The 22,180-nt window shown below is 42.5% G+C and overlaps 1 protein-coding gene across 4 annotated transcripts in view; it reads left to right on the forward strand.

The window, feature by feature from the left end:
- DTD2 (D-aminoacyl-tRNA deacylase 2) overlaps positions 1-21,501 on the forward strand; it is a 33,137-nt gene extending 11,636 nt beyond the window's left edge. Inside the window, exons 1-4 of one of the 4 annotated variants that reach the window (XM_074996880.1) lie at positions 4,523-4,698; positions 13,479-13,548; positions 18,253-18,360; positions 19,426-21,501. In XM_074996880.1, the coding sequence (XP_074852981.1) occupies positions 4,588-4,698; positions 13,479-13,548; positions 18,253-18,360; positions 19,426-19,445 (309 nt within the window). In that variant the 5' untranslated portion in view covers positions 4,523-4,587 and the 3' untranslated portion in view covers positions 19,446-21,501. The other 3 variants (XM_074996877.1, XM_074996878.1, XM_074996879.1) reach the window with 3 other exon arrangements.
- Positions 21,502-22,180: the final 679 nt, after the last annotated feature.

Here is a 22,180-nt window from a genome sequence, read left to right on the forward strand (position 1 = left end):
AGGCTAAGGTGTCTTACTGTGGAAGCAGGAATAAGTCAGGTCCCCCCAAAAATCTTGTAATGAAAATTCACAAGTCCCTGTTTAAGAGCTTCAGCTTTTTGTTCAAGCAGAATCTGCGCTCCACCCCAAGACACATTAACAAACTAAGGGAAAGGCACACAGAGCCCCCACAATGCAACTGCAACATGTTATCAGTAGAATAAAAGCCTGCTTAGCCCTCTCCAGGATCTGGGTTGGCCTCTGAAACTGCCTTCTGAGTTAAGGGGACAGGGATGGGAACTACTGATTCCAGCTCAATAAAAAGCTATGGCTTTCAGGGCCTAATTCTAAGCTGGACTGCACCCCACTGTCTGCCACCACTTCCTCAGCAGCACATGCTTCAGTATTCTTCCCACAACAAGTGTTGATGCCGCCTGTGAGGGAAAAGGTTGCGTCCATGATCAGAATAGTGTTCTGCTCATCATAGCATCAGCACGTCTGGAGACGTGCCCAAACCGAACGTGGGCTGTCTTGCATTTCTTGTAGTTCTGGCACAGCTCCTTGAATTTCGTGCAGCACTACTGAATGTCCCTGTTGTAGTTTTTCTCAATCATGCCTTGCGATGTTTTTGCATAAATATCAGCATTCCTTCTGCTGGATTTGAGCTGGCTCTAAATAGCTTCTTCGCCCCACATTGAAATGAGATCCAAGATCTCCTGATGGCTCTGTGCTGGGCACCTTTTGTGATCGTAGGAATTCATGGCTACAAGGTGTGCTAGGTGTGCTGCAGAGATGTGCTCCACATTTCTGCTTGCCACACTGGCCAGGGAGGAAACGAAATAGAATCAAAATTCCAAGGCTGATGACCACCACTTCGTGTCACCTATTTCTGGCTCACTGGGAAAGCAGCAGGGGCAGGTCGATGACCGAAAAGGATACCTCGAAGGAATAAAATCGATTTTAACCTGCTTAATCTACACTGTTTTAGCTTCACATAGGAAATTCAGTTTTTCAAGTAGCTTCGTTGGGAAGTCTGCAGTACAGAAATCAGCGTTACAGCCACTTAGAATCAACTTATTGAGTGCTGGGGTGTAGACAGAGAATTTTTAAAATCAACCATAGAGCCTTAAATTTGACTTTATCGCCTAGTGTAGACCATGTCTTAATGATTTCCTGGTTGTAAAGAAGATAAAATACTTGTAACCTTGAATTGAACAAACTGGCTGTAATTCTGAAGGAGAGACTCCTTTTCCCAGTATTTGCTTTTCCTAGGCCTGAGAAAATGTAGCTTTTAGTTTATCGATCTCGTGAAAACCTGCAGAAAATGGAAGCAGCCATTCCATAGTCTGGGTCTCAGTCTGGGTCTGCTGGCTGGTAGGGAAACCTGTCTGAGAGTGCTACTGGCCAGGAGCTGCTTATGTAAGCACCTCCTGGCCAGCGTCCATCCCTACCTTGAGTTTCCTTCTTCATCCAACCTCCATCCCAGACTCCACATCCCCTCTAGAAAAGAGTGTGGCCCTTGACCACTTACCAAAATCTTAAAGTGGCCCGTCATCAAAATTATTTCCCATGTCTGTTCTACATTGTACTCTTCCCACAGCATCAAGAGTCTATAGCTGTGTCTACATTTGTATTCCTCTTTTGAAAGAAGTGTGCAAATAAAGGAAATCAAAATGCAAATGAGGTTCTGATTTATATGTCTGGCACCTCATTTGCATAATCTCATTTCAAAAGCGCTTCTTTTGAAAGAAAAAAGCAGTGTAGAAGGGGCTCTTTCGAAAGGAAACCTTGTCTTCAAAAGAGTCCTTTTTCCTATTTTGTTTCACGAAGAATGGCTCTTTCAAAGATGGGGTTTACTTTCGAAAGAGTCACATCTACACTGCTTTTTGTCTTTCAAAAGAAGCTCTTTTGAAAGGAGAATATGAAAATGAGGCACCAGATATGTAAATTAGTGCTTCATTTGCATTTCCAATTTCCTTCATTTTCATGCCTCTTTCAAAAGAGGAACGCAAGAGTAGATGCAGCTTATGTGAAAAGCCTACTTAGTGGTAGGACATCGGGGAGAAAAGTCATTCACATCAATGCATATCTAGATGACTGATCAAAGGCAGGTCTCTTCAGGACATTGCCACAGCTTTGAACACTGTCCATCTATTCAAACATTTGTTTTAGCCTCTCTGTGACTGTTCTGTATACCACCTCCTTCTCAAGAAAGTCATCTTACTCCGCCTATCTAGAACAGTCAGGGGTTACAAGCTCTGGTGACTGACCCCTATTACACAATAATCCACAAAGAAAAGGTTGTGTCAAAACCTCATTCCAAATTTATTCCCAAAACTGAGGGGAGGGAGAAGTCAGTAGTTTGAGCATTGGCCTGCTGAACCCTTAGTTATGAGTTTAATCCTTGAGGGGGCCCTTTAGGGATCCGCGGCAAGTAGATTATATTTAAAAAAATCTGTCAGGGATGGTGATAGGTCCTGCTATGAGTGCAGGGGATTGGACTCAATGACCTCTGGAGGTCCCTTCCAGTTCTATGAGATAGGAATACTTCCATAAATTTATTTAAACACATTATTGCTTTCAAGAACATCATTCCTTCCTAGAGGAAGAGAAACTCCACACCACCACCATTATATTATCTTGATAGGACAAAGCCTTTCAGAGAGATGCTTGGTCTCTTTGTTGCTATCTCTAATGCTGTTAAAAGTCAAGCCACCTCCTCCAAGAGTATTTAAATTCAAATACAAAGTCTTTTTCCATCTGCTACTACATGGATGTTATACATGTTCTTCCAAGCATTAACATTCCACTAAAGCAGAGACTGCCTCCTCTGCATGTTTCAGAATGGAGGGGGGAGCCAGGAAACATTTTAGGGCAGGCCCTGCTTTTCATCCCTGCAGTTAGTAGGGCCCCACCTCCCAACCTGTCTAATGTAATCCAAACTGAGGGAAATTTCAGTTATGTTCATATGAAAACCTCCTCTTTTGGCATATATAAGAAAATAAGTAAGTAGAATATAAAACATTTATTAACTGGTATATAAATGTGAATACACAGTAGAACTGTAACATATTTCAACAGTTTTAATGAGATGGATGTGCCTGAGACTCAGCAGCTGATTGTGCTGCACTCCAACCCCAGGGGGCCCACCCCCCCACGTTGTATTCCCCTGCTTTGGAAACATCCTTAGATTTGAGGGAGCTACATAAAATAATCCCTTGCTTTTGTTAAACACTGCTTCCTTGACCTGGCCACAACATAATAGCTTTAATTTAGCTTCTTACAATTTATTACAGAACTCCTGGTTTGCCTCCTTGTTAATACTCCCTCTAATTTTCCACCTGTGTGCCAAATAAAGTTTATTATATGCACAAAAGCATGTGTGATGTGCACCACCAACAGAAACACCTGCTGCCAGCTCTGGGTACTCTGCTAGTCATCTGGGTGGCTTTGGAATCTCTCCTGGTTGGCTGCCCAAGTGCTCAGTTTACAGAGAACACTGCTCCTTGTGGATGTCCAGCCATCAGTTTAAGCTCAACAGTACCAGTCTGCTGATGGGAGGAGGGGAGCCTGAACCCAAGTTGCCTCCTGGTGGGGAAATGGAAGAAGAGCCGATCCCCAGTGGTGGTGCTGCAGCTGTCAGCCCTAGCCAGGCAGTGGAGTTCTAGCTGCCCCCTTTTATCCCCCCAGCTCTTGAGTGTACACAAGCTGGCAGCAACCAAAGCACTTAAATCACACATGCACGCTGCTAGTGGGTGCCTCCCTTGACACACTCCCGCCGCTCCCTTGGGAGGCCTACCTCATCCTTTGCGAATCACTGGTCTAAAATGTTTTAGCCATAACTAGCTATAGCCAACAGTCGGATCTTTTCTGTTGATGTGGCAGAGTGACCAGTGGCTATTTTTAGGGCCTCCTTCTGGGTAGCAACCCTAAAATGGCTTATGCGGGGGGCAGGCACAGAATACTCAGGCTAGGAAGCAAGGACGAAGGGCTGCCTGCACCTGCTAAGAAAGAGTCCATGGTCAAAGGGGGCCCAGAAAATACAGGCAATTACTGTATTATTGTTTCTTGAAGGAAGATCTCGCCCGAAGGTCAGGGGCGCACAGATAATGTCTTGCTCCTTCCAAACCCTTGTTTGGTTTGTTTGGGGGGGGGGGGAGGGACGTCACGCAGTTCTCCCCCACGTGTGCGGCCAAACTGAACTAGAGCAGAATCAATAAAAATGCAATATTCATTGAGGCCCAGAGCTGGCGCCTTTTGCGTCCCGCGTCGTGACAACTCTGCCGCGCCGTGCTGGGGAGCCTGGGCCGGGGAGGCACTGGGCACGCGCCGAGAAGGAAGCTTACAGGCGGACAAACGAAGCGATGTATTCCTCTTGCAATGGACACCTCCCACAAGCCCGTGTCCTGGAGCAACGACGGAGAAACGAGCGAGGCTGATACTGGATCCGCTCCCGCCTCCCCAGCCCTGCCCCTCAAGCGGCGGGGCGGGGTTTCCCCGGACCCTGCCTATGCTCCCGCCCCTTCCTGCAGGGAAGGCGCCGACAGCCTGGGGGTGGCGCTGCCTTGGAGTGGCGTAGGCTGGGCTGCTCGCCCGGCATGCTGGGCCATGGCCGTCTCCTCCGCGTCGCCCTGTGCACGGGCTGTTCTGCAGCAGTGTTTGTCTGCCCGGCTGCAGGTGAAGCCTCCCGAGCCGGGCTCCGAGGCCGAGTGGGTGGAGGTAACTGCGCAGCAGGCTGCCATTGCTGGGGTCGGCCCGGCCCGGCCCGGCGCAGTGAGCGTTTAGCTGCGCAGCGTGGCTCTGGGGGAACCAGGCACGTGGCGAGGCGGAGCAGGGGAGCTTTGGGCACACTCGTGGGGCTAGTGCTAGCACATTGATTTATTAGGTAATGAGCTTTCGTGGGGAAGACCCACGTCTTCAGAGTCCAAAAATGGATTTATTCCAAGCATCTGAAGACGTGGGTCTTACCGGCAGACGCTCTCGCCCCAGTACAATTTTTAGTCTCTAAGGCGCTGCAGGTCTGCTTGTTATTGTGAAGTTACAAACTAACATGCTGCTCTGGGTTTGTGGCTGCTCTCCGCACTTCGACCGAGTGCGGCTCTCTCTAGGACTTGACCTAATTCTCTGGTGGTTTGGTACTGCTTTGTTTGCTTGCACCTATACAGTCTGGGGTTATGGCTACACTAGAAGCATTTGTTGACAGGCATTTCTGTCAGAAGAGATTTTCTGACAAAATAGCTGTCGACAGAGTGCAGCCATGCATGAAAGTGGATTGCAAGTGTGTTTCACTCTGTCGATAGAGCTGCTGGGCAGTCTCTTGAGAAAACAGCCAACTGGAAACACAGCAGACAGGGCTGCCCAGTGTCCTGGGAGCCACGTCTGTCAACAGAAAGCCCCCAGTGCGTCCACATAGCTTATTTGTTGACACAACCTATCAACAAAGGTGCTCTTCCTCACCTGGGAGAGGTAGCAGGTTGTGGGTGGAAATGCTATCTGTCAACAAAACGTTTTGTAGGTGGATGTGGGGCAAATTTTCTAAAGCATAAATAATGGCAATGTTTTAATAGATGGGGTGAGGAGCTTGAGATCATGTTGTACCAGGGCCCCACCTGTTCTTAATCACCTTTGGGTTTGAGTGAGTGTGAAGGGCTGTGGAGAATTGGACCTTATGGGCAGGAACCTTGCCTGTATCAGTAATCTCTTATTAGGGGGTGATAGATGGAATTAGGACTGTCTGAGGCTATGTCTACTATTGCCCCCTTCTTTGAAGGGGGCATGGTCATCAGGCTCATGGGAGATTACTAATGAAGTGCTGCGATGCATATGCAACATGTCATTAGGCTAATTCTCCCCTGTGGCAACGTCGAAGTGTGGCATGCTATGTAGCTGCAGGCACTTTGAAGTGCCTTTATTCCTGAAAACTTTAGGGAGTAAAGGCACTTGGAAGTAGCATGGGCACTTCAAAGTGCCCGTGGCTATATGGCATGCTGCCCTTTGAAGTTTGACACTTGGAAGTTGCCACAGGGGAGAATTTGCCTAATGAAGTGCTGCATATGCATCACAGCATGTCATTAGTGATCTCCCATCAGCCTGATTGAGGGCAAGTGTAGACATAGCCTGAATGTTTTAAATAGTCTGTTTTACTTTTCTCTGTTCTTCTATGGCAGTTGTTAATGCACCAGTGTGATGAGAGAGTATCTCATGCATGCATGTGTGTGTGTGGGGGTGGTGGTTATAGAATTCAGAAACGGTTGGCCCAAGCTTTTGTTTTTTTTTTAATGTTGCCACAAAATCATATATTTATGCCACATTGAGAAGAAATTGGAAAAGGTATAGAGAGAATGCACAGAAAAATAGTGACCGTGACATCTCAACTGGGATATATAGAAAAGGGGAAATCCATTAATCATTAGAAAGGGGACTCCAGTTTATAGAGTTGGGAGTTCCTGCTGTAACCACTTGTGACCTATAACAGCTCTGATGTTTCTGTAATTTCAGCAAAAGTACACTAGAGATGAATTACTCTTATTGGCTCCATCTACACAACCCCAAATGCAAATGGTCATTTGGAAGATTACTAATGAGACACTGAAATTCATATTCAGCCTCTCGTTAGCATGCTGCCGGCCGCAGCTCTTGGAAATTGCCACTTTTCGCTGCCACGCGGCTTGTCCAGATAGGGGTCCTTTTTGAAAGGACCCTGGGAGCTTCGAAATCCCCTTATTCTTATCTCTTGATACAAATAAGGGGATTTCAAAGTTCCCGGGGTCCTTTCGAAAAGGGCCCTCATCTGGACGAGCTGCGCGGCAGCAAAAAGTGGCAATTTTGAAGAGCTGTGGCTGCAGCATGTATATTCAGTGCCTCATTAGCAGTCTTCAAAATGGCCATTTGCATGGCCATTTTGAAGATTTGGGCTAGTGTAGCATGTGTTGTAGTCAGAGTTGTTGTCTTTCCCCATTATGAGTCTCTATTTTCTATCTCAAACTACTGTGAATAATAATAATAATAATAATAATAATAAAAAAATGCATGCATATGGACTTTGGAAATGAATCATGGGATATTATGTACCAGATAAATGGTTCTTCAGTACCTAAGTCCTTTGCCTCCAGTGGTGGCCATTACTTGATGCATAAAAGGAAAGTAATCCTTATAGACATACACTGAAAGTCTGAATCTTCAAAGCTTCTGAACTTTAAAAGAGCACAATGGAAGATACATATTTTGGTTTGGTTTTTGTCTGATACGTTTTTTTGTTCTTAAACTTACTCCAGATAAAAGAATAGTAGCTTTACAGGGTAGATGGTTTTGAGTAATGTCTTTTGAAAAACTAGTTTCAGTAGGAATTTATCTGCTATGGCATAAAAGAATCTAAGAGTATAATATTTTTTTTCAAATGTGCAAATGCTGTAGGTTTGAATGAGAGGTAGCATTATGAAAGTTCTAAAAGACCCCATGGTGTTGTGTTATTGACAATGAGCACTTTTGCCTGATTAATTCAGGTGTATAGGTCTTTATAAATTTGTACTTTACAAGAAAAGATTGCTGAAAACCAGAAGAGCAAGAAAAGCCATTTTTTAAAAATTCCTTAACTCAGTAATTCAGAAGCCACAATGCATGTGAGTGCAAGATGGTTTTTAAATAAATAACATCAAACCATACTTTTTATAACTCATGTTTTAAGAACAGCACTCCCACCCCCCCACACACACAGACATTAAAGGGGCAGTTATCTAATATTTCCAGATCTCATCTCATTTGCTATTTAGATATGAGCTGTTCATTGTTGGGTGTTTAGGTGTTCACTGAAATATCAGAAATAATTAGGAGGCTTGTTTGTTTGTCTGTTTGTTTTAAACTTTGTAGTTTTAGCATCAGGAGCCACAAAGAAGTCCTGAAAGAGCTGCATGTGGCACCAGAATCAAGGTTGCAGACCCCTTGTGTGGGGACTTTCACAAAAAAAAGGCAGAAATGTGAACATGTTTAAAAGACGCTCAGACCGAGCTAAAAGTAATTTCATGTTCTATTCTGGCCCCTTTTTTGTTGTTTTAGAATAACTTTCAAATTGGTTTTAAAATGTTTCTTTGCCTATTGCAAAGGAACTACATAAATAGCAGAGAAAATAAGGCCCTCACACAGCAATTTGATGCATGCAAGCTGACCTGTTCTCATTCAGAGCATCATTGAAATCATTGGTGATCTAGGAATGCAGAAGTCCACCTGCATGAATCATGTTTCAGAATCGGCATTTAAGTACAAGGAAAGCAGGAAAACTGGCTAGTCAAAAAATAAGTTGACATATCTGCTGTTATTATTCCATTGTAGTAATCTTAAGAAACTTCTAGAAGCAAGAATAAACAGTTTCAGAAGGAAATGTGATTAAGTTCACAGTGTCCCTTTACCTATTCAGAAAAGAGGCATAAATGACAGTATGCTGTGATTGATTCCAAGAATGCTATGTTGTTGAAATGAATCTTTTATTTCATGTTTTAAACTATTTAATCTAAATCTGTGAAAGAGCAACATCCAGTAGAGGAATTTCCATGGGGAGTTGTACTCTATAAGCCAGTAGGTCCCTTCATGCCCTCCCTCATCCACGCACACAGTAGTGAGGTCCTGGGTCTCCTACACATGCTATGCTGGAGCTCATCTGTGCCACGTGGAATTCATGGCCAGATGTGCTGCTGAGGTGTTCTGCCTGCTCCACTCACCATGCTGGCCAAACTGGAAAAGAAATTCAAACTTTCCCAGCCATTTTCTGAACACCTGGAGAAGAGTGCTCATGCTGGGATGTTGTGGGACACCTACAGGAGGCCAAGAAAGTCAGTTTCAGAACACTACCAAAGGACCACTACCCTAACTTTAATGTTGGTGTTACTCCTCTTGAAAGCCAGATTACAAAAGGCGACCTTATTAGCCTGTAAAGTCAATGGAACAAATGCTGTAGTCTGAACTGATTGCTTAGAAAATCAACCTGAGTCAGCAGATTTTGACATAACCTCCTGGTGTAGGCAAGGTGTTAGTAAACGAATATGACACACAATCTGTGTGTGCTTGGTGATTTACAAGCAATTTAAAAACAAAAGGTCTTTGCACTAAGGAGTTGATTATCTATTTTAAAATAAAATAGCACATGGTATGGATAAATGATATATGATATAGATATGTATCAGAGAGGTAGCTGTGTTAGTCTGTAGCTTCGAGAACAAAAAATTCTTGTGGCACCTTATAGACTAACATGTTGGATCATAAGCTTTTGTGGGTGAAGACCCGCTTCATCAGATGCATGAGTGCGGGGGTGGTTTCAGAGGGGTATTTAAAGAGTGGAGTCCCAGTAAGTGGGAGGGCCAGAGCTGACAAGGTCTATTCAGCAAGGTGGAAATGGCCCAGTATCAACAGTCTTATCAAAAGAGGAAAAAACAAGTCAGATCAGACAGGGTGATGTGAGCCTTTCTCAGAGTCTAATGGGGAGCTATTAGCACCCAGAGCAGAGAAACTGCCTTTGCAAGCTGCGAGCCACTCCCAGTCTCTGTTTAATCCATAGTTAATAGAGTCAAATTTGCAAATAAATTGCAGCTCAGAAATTTCTCTCCGTTTGATATTTAAAATTTTTTTGTTTCAGAACTATCACTCTTCGATCTGTCACTGAGTGTCCAGGGAGATTGAAGTGTTCCCCCACAGGCTTCTGTACATTACTGTTCCTGATGTCTGATTTATGTCCATTTATTCTTTTACGGAGGGACTATCCAGTTTGGCCAATGTAAATTGCAGTGGGGCATTGCTGGCACATGATGGCATATATTATATTAGTAGATGTGCAAGTAAAGGAGCCCCGATGCTATAGTTGTTGTTGGTATAGAACAGTTCCCAAGTGGTATAAAACTATTATAGGTATTAATTCTTTTTTTTTAAAAAACAGCTGGACTTTGTAGGCTCACTCTCAGGCTGGAGAAAGAATTTCAAGATAAATTGCATTTACATTTATGTATACATTTTTCTGTCATCACTTTAATATCACATTGTTTCTCAGCAATAGAATAGACTCCTACAGTGGAAAGGCCTATTCATGGAGAAACATAACGTTAAAAAGTAAATAGGTAAAACAAAATCTTTAAACAGAGTACATGCAAGCATAAAGTTCCTCTTGTACGTGTAATAAAATAACATGAATTACAGTGAATTCTGTTGCAGAAAAAGTATGCAGTTAATGTAATGGGAACTATCTGGACCGTTTCTCATTTTATTTTGTTCTGATGCTGGATCAGCCTGTAGTTAAGGCACCAGATTGAAACTCAGAAAGCTTGGGTTTGGTTCTTGGTTGTGCAACAGACTTCTTGTATGACCTTAGGCATTTATGAGTACTGACTAATTCAATCTCTCAGTAGTTCAGTGTCTCATCTGTAAAATGGAAACACTACTACTCTGTTTTCCAGGAGAACTGGTCTCTTGTTCTACACCAAATTTTAACTTAAATCATTTGCTTAATTTTCCAGCAATGTTCCAGCACTGCAGAAGTCCTGATACATAATTTAATTGCAGAGAGCTTTTCCACTTGATATGATCATGTTACTTTCCATAATGCTTCTCTGCAAACTGAATCACATGCTTTTGTGTAGTCAGTGAAAACAGCAAGCCCCTTTAATTCCCTTTCTCACTTTTTTCCATTAGCTTTTGGAGGATGGGTGTCTGAGCATTGCAGCTTTGGCTTTTTCCCTGCCTACCACTTCCCCTTAATAATTACTTTCATCATGATTTTTGCCAATACTGACAATAAACTTGTGCCTCTGTAATTCGTTGGATTGATAGACTCTTTTCTTTAAGATAGGTAGTATTTAGCTAGTTGTCTGATACCTCCTGTTGCTTCCATAGCTTGTAATTTTAACTCTGTGATAACGCTTGTTCTGAAAACTTTCAGCAGGTCTGTTGCTATTTTTTCCCCTCTTCTTTTTATATTGTCTTCTGATGCATGCATGATTCATGGTAGCACTCCAGAGGTGCAGTGCCCCCCAATGCCTTCATGAAAATTTTAACTGGTGAATGGGGTGCACCTTCTCTGCAACACTTCCCCCATAGGCACTAGTGGCCTATGTTCTGATAGTACAAGCTGCCCTGTTCATCTGAAACATTTAGAATGCTTGCAGTTCAATGGTCTGCAGCACTCAGCACTTGGTCAAAATGCTCCTTTTGTACTTCCAGCATGACTTGACTACTTGTCAGTTCACTTGTAGCTTGTCAGTTCACTTGTAGCTTATTTTGCTACTTGCACCGTTGACCTTATAATATTTCCATACAACTTACACTTTGTTTTCGTACCTTGTTTTATTGATGCCTTCTCTAGTCATTGAGACCCTTCTTTGCAATCTTTTCTTGTCAAATTTTGGATTGCCTCACACCTTTACAAAAAGCTTTTACTTCTGCTTTTCTACTGGTCTTGGCTTGGTTCCATGTTTTCTATAATTTTCTTATTTTGTTTCTTGTTCAGCTTTTACTTGTTTGTTTATGCCTTCCAGCAATTCTTCTGCTGCATTTTCTGTTGCTTCCTTGTATATTTCCCATCTGATCTGCAGTGAGATTTCATCATCATTACAAAATAATATTTTGAAATGTCCACTAAGCATCACCTTTTGTTCTTCCCTCTAAACTTTAATTTGTCGAGATCAAATTTGACTCCAGTTGCACCCATCTTTGTTAATCTTAACAAATTAGTAACTCATAATCACTGCCACACTCAACGCTTCTGTAGAATCTGACATATGACAACTGTCTATACTTTTCACTAACAATAGGATGGTTTGACCATCTGGTGAGTCCTATGTAACCTTGTGTATGTCTTTGTGAGAAAACAAAGTACCACCAATAATCAGATTGTGCATTTCATAGCAAGCTTTTAACCTTTCCCAATTACTTTTTCCTGTCTCAGTGCCATGTGGTCCAGCACTGTTCGTTTGCTTACTATGTCTGCTATCTGCCTTTATCTCCCATTATCAAAGGAATCTCTTCTTCCTGGTGCTGATTACATTATCTTCCTCTTTTCCTGCTTCTTTTTATACATAACACCAGATCAGTTATGTAAACTTTATTGTAAGCAGTAATCGTAAACCTGATGACAATCTGCTCAGACATGGATTTCCAACTGTTTATTGAAGTAACTGTGTTCTTGTTCCTTGCTGTAGCCAGCCCATTTGTCCACTTGATTCATTTATCCACTTGACTGTCCAGAGTAAAGGAAAGTGTAATTTTCAGCTGTTAACTTCCCTGTGCCCAGGCAGTATAGCTCCTCTGTGCCAGGAAGAGAAGCTTTCAACTTCCTTAGTTTCTGCACTACAGGAACATTCTGTTCAGGCATGAATAGAGTTCTAATGTTCCTGCTCACAATACGTGTAATATGTATCAAGTTGTTATCCATTATCCTCTTCCGTGTGGTAGATCTGGGTTGAAATCTCTGTCCATCAGTTTCGTTTGCTTTTAGGTTTCTATAACAAGTAAGCTTCAGATTCAGTGGTTTGTTAGGTGAGCCCACATATCTGTACACTTCATAGGAATGCCTTGTCACAACCTGCTATGGACAGGTAACAGTAGTTCACCCTAATCAACTCGTATTCCAAGGCTAACTTTAACTGCTAAATTCTAAAATCCGGGGTTTCCTGTGCTCTAGACAGACTTCTTGAAGAGCTTATGAAATTAAATGCCTTCTCCTTCTCCTAGATAATGTTGGTTCATAGCACTTTTTTTCTATAACCTCTTCTGGGTGTCCTCCATTCACCATGCAGTGGACTTGTCTCTATACAAGGTAACAGGGAGGTAGCGATATTAGCCTGTATTCTAACAAAACAAACCAGTAGTCATATAGCACTTTAAAGACTAACAAAATAATTTATTAGGTGATGAGGTTTCATGTGGCAGACCCACTTCTTCAGATCTGTGCAAGGGGTAGGCCAACTTTTGGCCTGAGGGGCCACACCTGGGTATGGCTCTTGAGGATGGAGCTGTAGGAGTCTGGGAGGTGATTAGTGCATGCTGCTGTGGATAGGGAAAGGTCGAGGGCTGGCATGTAGGAGCGGTGTGGGATTCTGATCTCAGAAACATCACGTTGAAATTGTGCCTATGTAGTGCGGTTCTCTGCCGGCCCAGAAGACCTGAATTGTAAGTCCAGGGCTAGCAGGTTCTAGGTGGTCAGAGCAGGACAAGCCCCCAGCCCTACTTCCCTGTGGGAGCACTGAGCAGGTGGGGCATGGCAAGCCCCTGACCATGCTCCTGTCATGAGAGCTTGAGGGCTGGATTAAAATGTCTGTTGGGTCTTAGTTTGCCCACATGCCATGCCCTTGGATCCCAACATAAACTATCCTTTATCTGCTTTTAATTTTAGCCTGTGTATTTCTATATTATCAATTCCAATAAAATTTGGGTTAATGTGCAGATACTGAATTGTTGTAATATTAAGCACTGTGCAGATATTTAAATGTATACACAACACTTTTTGTTGTTGCTATTTTTCCTAGATCCAGAGAGGACTGGTTATCTACATATGTTTCTTTAAAGGAGCTGCTGAGGAGCTCATTCCAAAAATTGGTATGTTTTATTATTGGTATTCTTACAATAAGGGATAAGCAAAAAGCAATGGGTGTGACAGTGCAGCAACTAAATGCCTGGAGAAACCACAGAATTAGGCCATGTATGACTAGAAGGAGCAATAAAAAGAATGTATTTTTTAATAGAAGCTTTATAAACGAGAAATTATAAGGTGCAAAATTCACTCCATACTGAATTTATTCTGAGCTATTAATTTTATACTAGAGTTCTGCCTTATGTTTCCCCAGTCAGGATCATAACAACAAACTGGTTGTTCAGACCGTACCCTTTGTGAAGAAACTCATTTGTAGTCTGCTTTGCTCTCCTGCTTTCCGTGACTGTTTTGGCAGTGGCTCTGTTTATAGAAGAAAAAAGGCCATCAAGTGGCATCATAGTGAATCAAACTCTCTGCCTGTGAACCACATTTGTCTGTCTTAGTCTTTGACATGTCTGCATCTCATCTTGTGACCACATGCTAGTGGAGGACCATGTTAGAAGATTGGATCAATTCAGTGTATATTCATTTTGTTCTAACTCTAATGAGGGTCTCACTATGAGGGTGCCTCCTGGCTGTTCAGAGGATTAGGTCTTGGAAGATACTGGTTTTCTTCAATTTCACTGGAGTTGTTGGCTTGAATCCTGGTTTTATCAAGCAAGGTTTGTGTTAGGACCAGCAAGTAGTTGCTTAAATTTGTCTAATCGGGATGCCTCTCTTTCAGTTAGTCCTGGAGTAGCTGACCACAATATCTCAGCTACTCCAGGACTAACTGAAAGAGAGGCATCCCGATTAGACAAATTTAAGCAACTACTTGCTGGTCCTAACACAAGCCTTGCTTGATAAAACCAGGATTCAAGCCACCAACAACTTCTGTTCAGATCTGACACCCTTTCCTAAACCATTTGCTCTCACCCCAGTCCTTTTCACTCTCTGAGGCTCACTGTGTTTGCTCTTTGTGACCTCTGACTGTCTGACTCACTGTCTGACTGACTGTCAGGCTACTTTTCCAGGCTGTCCTAATTCAAGACTATATGCCAGCTTTTTCAGTGGCGTGCAGAGGAACCCTAGCCCACCCACTATTGTGTTGCAGCACAGGGACCCTCTATTCAGCCACCACTGTATGCTTTCTCCCAGATCCCATTACTGTTTCCCTGTGTTCCTTCCTATGTTCTCTTCTGTCTCTGACCCACACAAGGTTACTAGTAGAGCACCCTCTGCTCCCTGGAGCTCTCTCTTCTTTAAGGTTCTTGCCAGTCTGCTCTATGCACACCTCCCTCCAAGGCAGTGACTGCATGCTCCTTTGGTTTTATACTAGCCCAGCATACACCTGTTCACTGCAGCTTCTTCTTTTGATAGGGCTTGCCTATCCAGCCTAATACTTCCTCAAAGGAGCCTGTTAAGTTCATCAGCCTCTTCCCTGCTACCTTCACCTTTGCAGGTGAACACCCCATCACAATAACATGCTAGCAAACCTAATAAATTATGAGCATTTGGTTCCTTGTATGACATATTAATCATATGGATGTAAAGAGAATGATTTGGAAACAAGATGGAATTGAACATCTGGGGAAAATAACCTTTCAGGTGATACCTCCAATTGAACCTGACTGTTTGTTCAGGATATTGAAAATACTGATGTACCCTGTAGCCAGAAGGAATTGGGTAAAACTATGTCCTTGCCTTTTCTTATCGAGGATATTAGTTACATAACTGGACATTTAAAATTGAGCTGTAGTTTTCAAGATAAAAAGTGAGTATAGCAGAGTCTGCAGGTCTTTGCTTTTTGACAGCATAAGTCTTAATGTTCACAGTAGGATAGAGATGCTTAGGAGTAAGGTCAGTTGGTAATGGTGTTTTCTCTCTAACAGTCATGTGCGTCTGTTTTTTTTTCCCTGTGATTTTCTGCTTCATTTCTTCACTTTACCTCTTTTTTTCAGCAGTAAAAATGGATTACCCATGCATTACAACTATCCCTTTGCTTAGGAGCATTTTGGGGCAGTGGTGATGTGGTAGCAGTGTGACAAGACTGTATGGTCACAGAGTACTTTTAGCTGTTTGCTAGTGCCAGCAAAAACCCCCAGCTGTGCAAAAGCATAGATGCAGAAGTGCTGAAAAGAACTTCTAGATTGTTTTAAACACACAAAGATTTCAGCTTAGTTCCAGATCACAGAAACTTCATGCCCTGCCACACAGAACCCAGGATCTCAAACAGACAATCTAACACAAAAGAAATGTTGTGATGATGAAAATAGTTTCCATAATAAAACTGATAAATCTAGGACAACAGCAGTGCAAGCTTCCCCCTACTTCGAGCCTCACAAACCCACAGACATCTGCTTTATATCCATGGATGGCTGCATCCACATCTGCGGACGTGGATTCTTATGACTTATTATTGCAGATGCAAATTCAAATTTTGTGTCTAGAAACTACCAATTTTATATCCACATAGGGCTCTACTCATGCTGCCCACTAACATACTCTGACAGTAATTTCGAGTACAGCTCATTTTCCATGATGTGTTAAATCCTTGACCTCATTGGGACGCCACTAACAGTACCAGTTATTTCCCATTGTTATGGTGGGTTTGACTGACAATTAGAAGAGGAACACAAATTGAGTCAAGTTGAATAGTAACAGGGAGATAGCCCTGCTGGCTATATACTATCAAAACCAAAAAGCAGTCCAGTAGCACTTTAAAGACTAACAAAATAATTTATTAGGTGATGAGCTTTCATGGGACAGACCTACTTCTTCAGATCATAGCCATACCAGAACAGACTCAAATATTGAGACTCATAATATATGCAAATGAGCAGTCATATTTCCATTCACCTTACACCTTTTTTAACACAGAATGCTTACTACAGAATGTATCGTTCCTTCTATCTTCCCTGCCCCACACATGGGATACAAGGTGAGGGGAACCCTCATTTTCTCTCTCCAAATATTGAGTCTGTTCTGGTATGGCTATGATCTGAAGAAGTGGGTCGGTCCCACCAAAGCTCATCACCTAATAAATTATTTTGTTAGTCTTTAAAGTGCTATGGACTGCTTTTTTGTTTTGGTTCAAGCTGCTGTCAGATGGCAACAGCTTTCAGTGTCTGCTATCCTGGCTTGCACTTGAACCTGTGGAGGGGAAATTTAATTCAATTCATTTTCATTAACCATTTAAGTTACTAGTGTTTATTTTATTAATTATGTAATCTTTCTAGTAATATATTTACCTTATATGAATTTTAAAGTTATTTAAATGTGTAGGGGTTCACACTCCAACCTGTACCTGGTTCAGACATCAGCCCTCAGAGAAATTTGTATGAAGTTAAAGAGAGATAATGGGGGTTTCCCTCACCTTGTATCCCATGTGTGGGGAAGGGGAGAGCTGGGGGGAAGAAAGAAGGAATGATACATTCTGTAGTAAGCATTCTGTGTTAAAAGAGGTGTAAGGTGAATGGAAATATGATTGCTCATTTGCATATATTATGGTTCACTGGGAAAATATGCAGTCTCCCACAGTCTTTGTAAAGATTAGTTTCAAGTAATAGGCCTACGGCTATGCTGCTCTCAGAATGGAGTCTTACATTCACCTCACTTCGGATGAGAGAGTGCAGAATGGCCAATCATCTATTTACCAGCCATATGTTTCAGTTGGCACAGGAATTGGTGGCTCATACTGTTGACTTCTCTCTGAAAGCTTGTGATTTGTGTGAAATTATGGTGTCCCAAAATGAGATGGAAAGAAGGGGCTTTTGAAATCAGGGGCTCATTACGAAAGGCCCCCCAGCTACACGGGCAGTGTGTGTTTCAAAACTGACAGTTTCAAAGCACGCTTGGCCACTATTATGCTAGTGAAGCGCTGCATGTTCATAGTAGCGCCTCATTAGCATATTCCAAAGTGCCACATTACCATAGCCCCTCCAAAAGGAGGGGCTAGTGGGGCCACAGCCTTACTGTTCCATCAAGTTAGCCACCTCACAGTAATTTATCAAGTCCACAGATATATTAATATGTAAAGTCAGTACCAATATCTCTCATGTTCTTCTTAGTACAGTAAATTCTTCAATATCCAGCCTTCTGTCATCCAGAACTCTCACGTAACAGGCATTGTAACCATAAGTAAATTTTAGTTACGTTTTCCATAAGTATAGTATAGTGAAAATAAATACAAGTAAATAAAGCATATACAGTATAAGTATACAGGGTACAATACTCCTGTTAGTAAATAAAGTACTTTGCATATATTTTTGTTTCTTAATATCTAATCTTGTTTTTCTTAGTGTCAGGCGTTGCTAAGTATCCGTCTCTGTTATCCAGAACATTTGAATTTCTGGCAACCGCCTAGTCCTGGGCCTGCCAGATATCAAAGAGTTGATTGTATATAAAAAGTTTCTTTGGTATAGTGAGTACTGATCTGTGGTTAATATTAACTGTATGGAGTTACAAAATATACCTGGTATATAATGTCTAATTAATAATCAGCTTTCTTCCTCCTTAGGAAATTCTCTTCACAGCTGTGCTATGTAATTTGATTATTCAGGTTCATATGTAGACCTTGTAATGAACCTTTCTGAATGTTTCATTGGAATAAATTCTCATAGCCATCGTAACAGAAGTATTTGTTCATATATTGCTTTTCACAGATGTAATAGGTGTTTAGACACAGTAAACATTTTAATTTGTACTGTTTTTTTTTTTTTCTTTTTCAGTTAATACACTGTTGAATGTTAAATTAAGTGAAACCGAAAGTGGCAAGTATGTCTCTATTCTGGACTTACCAGGCAACTTACTAATAATACCCCAAGCTACCCTGGGCGGTAGGTTGAAGGGACGCAATATGCAATACCATTCCAACATTGAAAAAGAAAAAGGGATGGAGCTTTATTCCCATTTTGTAACTTTGTGTGAAAAAGAACTGTCTGCTAATATGAAATGTGCCGAAGCAGGTGCTGTTGTCAAGTCAGGTACATATGGTAACAGACAGGTGTTAAAACTGGATACAAATGGACCTTTCACTCATATGATTGAATTTTGAAAATTCAGTGTAAAGTTTTGTCCAGCAGCTGTAGAACTGCTCGTTTATAAGTGATAATGTGTGTAAATTGATTGGTCTGTGAAGGAATAAAAATGTTTTTATTTACACAAGTTTTGTCACAATCCACGAAATACATTGATCATTAAGCACGAGTCTGACATTGTCCTGTGTCTTATCTGCATGTGTGTCTTACATATTTTGCTAATAATCATTATTTAAGATTTATTGTAATGAAAATGCATGAAACAGAAGTTTATTTAGAGATATGTTTAAAATAGAAACCATACATATTTTTTGTTGCTTTAAAAACATGAAGAAAGGTTTACGATTATTAGGAAGTAGATTTAAAAAAATGTAGGGAAATGGGGAGTCTATTCAGAAGGGATCGATTCCTGAGGTTGTTTTCTGTTCCTGTGTGGATGTAGACAGATGACTTAGCCTTTCTGTACCTCAGTTACCTAATTAGAAAAAAAGATGTCTGTATATCTCACAGTGGTGTTCTTTGAATACATATATTAAAGACTATGACGCATGCAGCTATGACCCTAATTGGGGTCATGTTAGATCATTAGAGTGTGTAGACAAACTCCAGAACCAGAATGGTGCTGCAAAGATGTCTTCTGTGGCGGCACCAGGACTCATAGGGCACATCCCACCCTCCAGCTTACAAAGTCCAGAAACTCTAAGGAACAAATAGCCAAGGACAGAAGCCATCACAACTGAAGCAGGGAGCAAAGGCCGCTGATAGTATCAAACTGCTTATTGAAGTTTTCACTGTGAGCATTCTCTGCCCTGTTCTGATTGGTTCTTTGCTACATGTCCTTGCTTTGTTTTTCTTTCCATGTAGCTGACTCTCTCCTAATATAACTTAATGAAAAGGACTTAATGTGAAAATAAAAAATCTGGAAGTAAACTTGACATCTGCCGTACAGGATAGACCCAAGAAGAAAGCAACAGAAGTCACTGGTCCTCCAGCTCAGATCTCTACTGTGCACCATTAAGGATCTACAATCTATGCTAAATAAAGATCCTTCACTCTCATAGGCCTTGGAAAGCAGCTTCTCAACCTGAAATGAATTATCACCATCAACTTCACTCCCCACAAAACAAATGCTGACCCCAGAACCAATACCTGCTATAAATCCTATTGCCAACTCTGTCCACACTTCTTCCTAAGTGACATCATTGTATGACCTAACCACATCAGCCCTACCATTAAAGGCTTGTTCACCTGTACATTTACTGATAATATATATGTCCCATTGCTACGTACAGAGGACAAACCAGACTGTCTCTAAGCAAAAGAGTAACTGGACACAAATTGGACATCAAGAACGGTAACATGCAAAAACCAGTAAGGAAGCACTTTAACTATCCTGGACGCACAGTTACAGATGTGCAAGTTACCATTCTTCGGGGTTGTCTATATTTCCAGGAAGATCAACCCAGGCAGGAACAGTCTGCCAGAGTTCGATTTTTGTGCGTATGGTAAAGATGTGCAAAATCAATCTCTGTGGGGTCAGCAGTTGACCCCTATACACCACACTGTGGTGTAAGGGAATGAGCGGGAGAAATGCTCCCGTTGATCTTCCTTTGTTAGGACGATCAGGTAAGTTGATTTCCAGTACGTTGATTCTAGCTGTGCAGTTGCTGTAGCTAAAACTGCATATCTGAAATTGACTTATTTCCCTACTACAGTAAACCCTCCATTTAATGGACTAATAGGAGGAGGGTGTTCAATAATGCTGAAAGCCCGTTAAATGCAAAGATTTACTTGTATTCGCATAGCTTGACCCCCGCCCCCAGGCCTTCCCCCCCCATGCAAAAAAACCCCCAAAACTGTAAAAGAGCTGCTAGAGCTCCCTCCAGTCTTGGGCTGCTGCCAGGGCAGGAGAAGCCACCACAGCTCGTGCCCCCACTGTAGCCAGAGCTGCCATGCACTCCTCCCACCAGATGTGGGGCACATATACAAGTGCCGCCTTCTCTGGTAGAAGGAGTGCATGGCACCTTCTGCAGCCATGACTCCTGCAGCTGTGCCAGGGTTTGAAGCTGCAGTGGCAGCCCCAACAGCCATGGTGGGTCCTGGACCCACAGCAGCAGCCCCAGCTGCAGTTCTTGTAGCCTTAGCCCAACAGCTGCAGCTGCAGCTCAACAGTCCAAGCCACGGCTGGTCCTGCTGCAGCAATGGCTTCAGCTGCGGCAGCTCCTGCAGCTGCTCCAGCAACTGCAACATCTCCTTGGCGGCCCTGCTGCAGCAGCTCCAGTGAGTCACGAGCATTTATGTATTTTCCTGGTGGGGCGGCGGAGCTGGTCGATTCAGAGGACTTAGGAACAGCGGGGGTGCAGGGAACGGGTGCTGGAGGACGTCCATTATTCCCAAGACTACTGAATCTGGGTCCACTAAATCAGGGGTTTACTGTATAAACTAGCCCTTAGGGGGTAAAAAAACTCTTCAAATAGACTGCAAGGTGAAACTGCTGAGATGGAATTCACATACAAATTAGAGAGCATCAGAATTGGTTTGAATAGAAGCAGGGAATGGCGCTCATTATGATAAGTAATTTCCCCTTCAGGTATTCTCACCTCATCACTGTTGGGGGTGAGCCATATCCCCACTGATTTAACTAGCCTGTTGTTACACTCCCTTCTGTGTATTCCTGCCTTTCTTTCACTTCAAGGATCTGTAGAAGTGAGTTGTATCTCATGTAAGCTTATGCCCTAATGCATTTGTTAATCCTTAAGGTGCCACTGCACTCCTTCCTGTTTTAGCCGTCACATTTACCTTGCCTGTATATTAAATCCATTTCCCTTACCTTTTTGGTCTGTTTTGTCTGTTATATTGTAAATGCTAGACTACAAAGATGGGATCTGGATCTGATTTTATGTACAGTGCCTGGAGCAATAGAGCCCCATTCTTTGTTGGCTTCTGAGTACTGCTGTAATAAATGATACATAATTAATGGCATATAGAAGGTAGATGGAAAGCTTCTTTGTATTATGAGCCGTGGATAACAGAGCAAAGGAACATTCACTTAAATTAGATGGCAGAGTCAAAACTGATATTTTTCAATTTGACATTGAAGTGTGGCACTTACAAGGACAGGATGTTTACACCAAACAATGAAATTGGACAATTATGTGGATAACAAAAATATCCAACATTGTGTGAAAAGTATTCTGACAATAATATGTCATGCATCCACTCTGTTGGGATTAGAATGATGCTCTCAGGGTGGGCGGATTATGCCACTGTGGAGTTTCTTGTACCTTGCTCAGAATTATCTAAAGGTTTTACCTCCCAGCTACAATTGTTATCTGGTAGCAGCCAATGGGCCCCAGCAGCCTGCACCTGCTGTCAGCCACCAGCCCAGGTTTCCCGCCACCTAAGAGAGAGTCCTGGAAGCCGGTGTCTGCTGTCAGCTGCAGGCTGTTAGGACCCATGGGTGATGGGGGGCCGGTGGCTGGTAGTAAAGCTGGGGCCAGCGAGCGGCGGAGAACCACAGGGCCCGCTGGGCAGCAGGGACCTGTGGAGAGCTGAAGCTGGCAAGCGGCGGAGAACCAGGGCCGGCGGCTGAGGGCAGCAGGGAGCTGTGACAGACAGT

The sequence above is a fragment of the Carettochelys insculpta genome, chromosome 6, assembly GCF_033958435.1.
Source record: "Carettochelys insculpta isolate YL-2023 chromosome 6, ASM3395843v1, whole genome shotgun sequence".
NCBI lineage: Eukaryota > Metazoa > Chordata > Testudines > Carettochelyidae > Carettochelys > Carettochelys insculpta.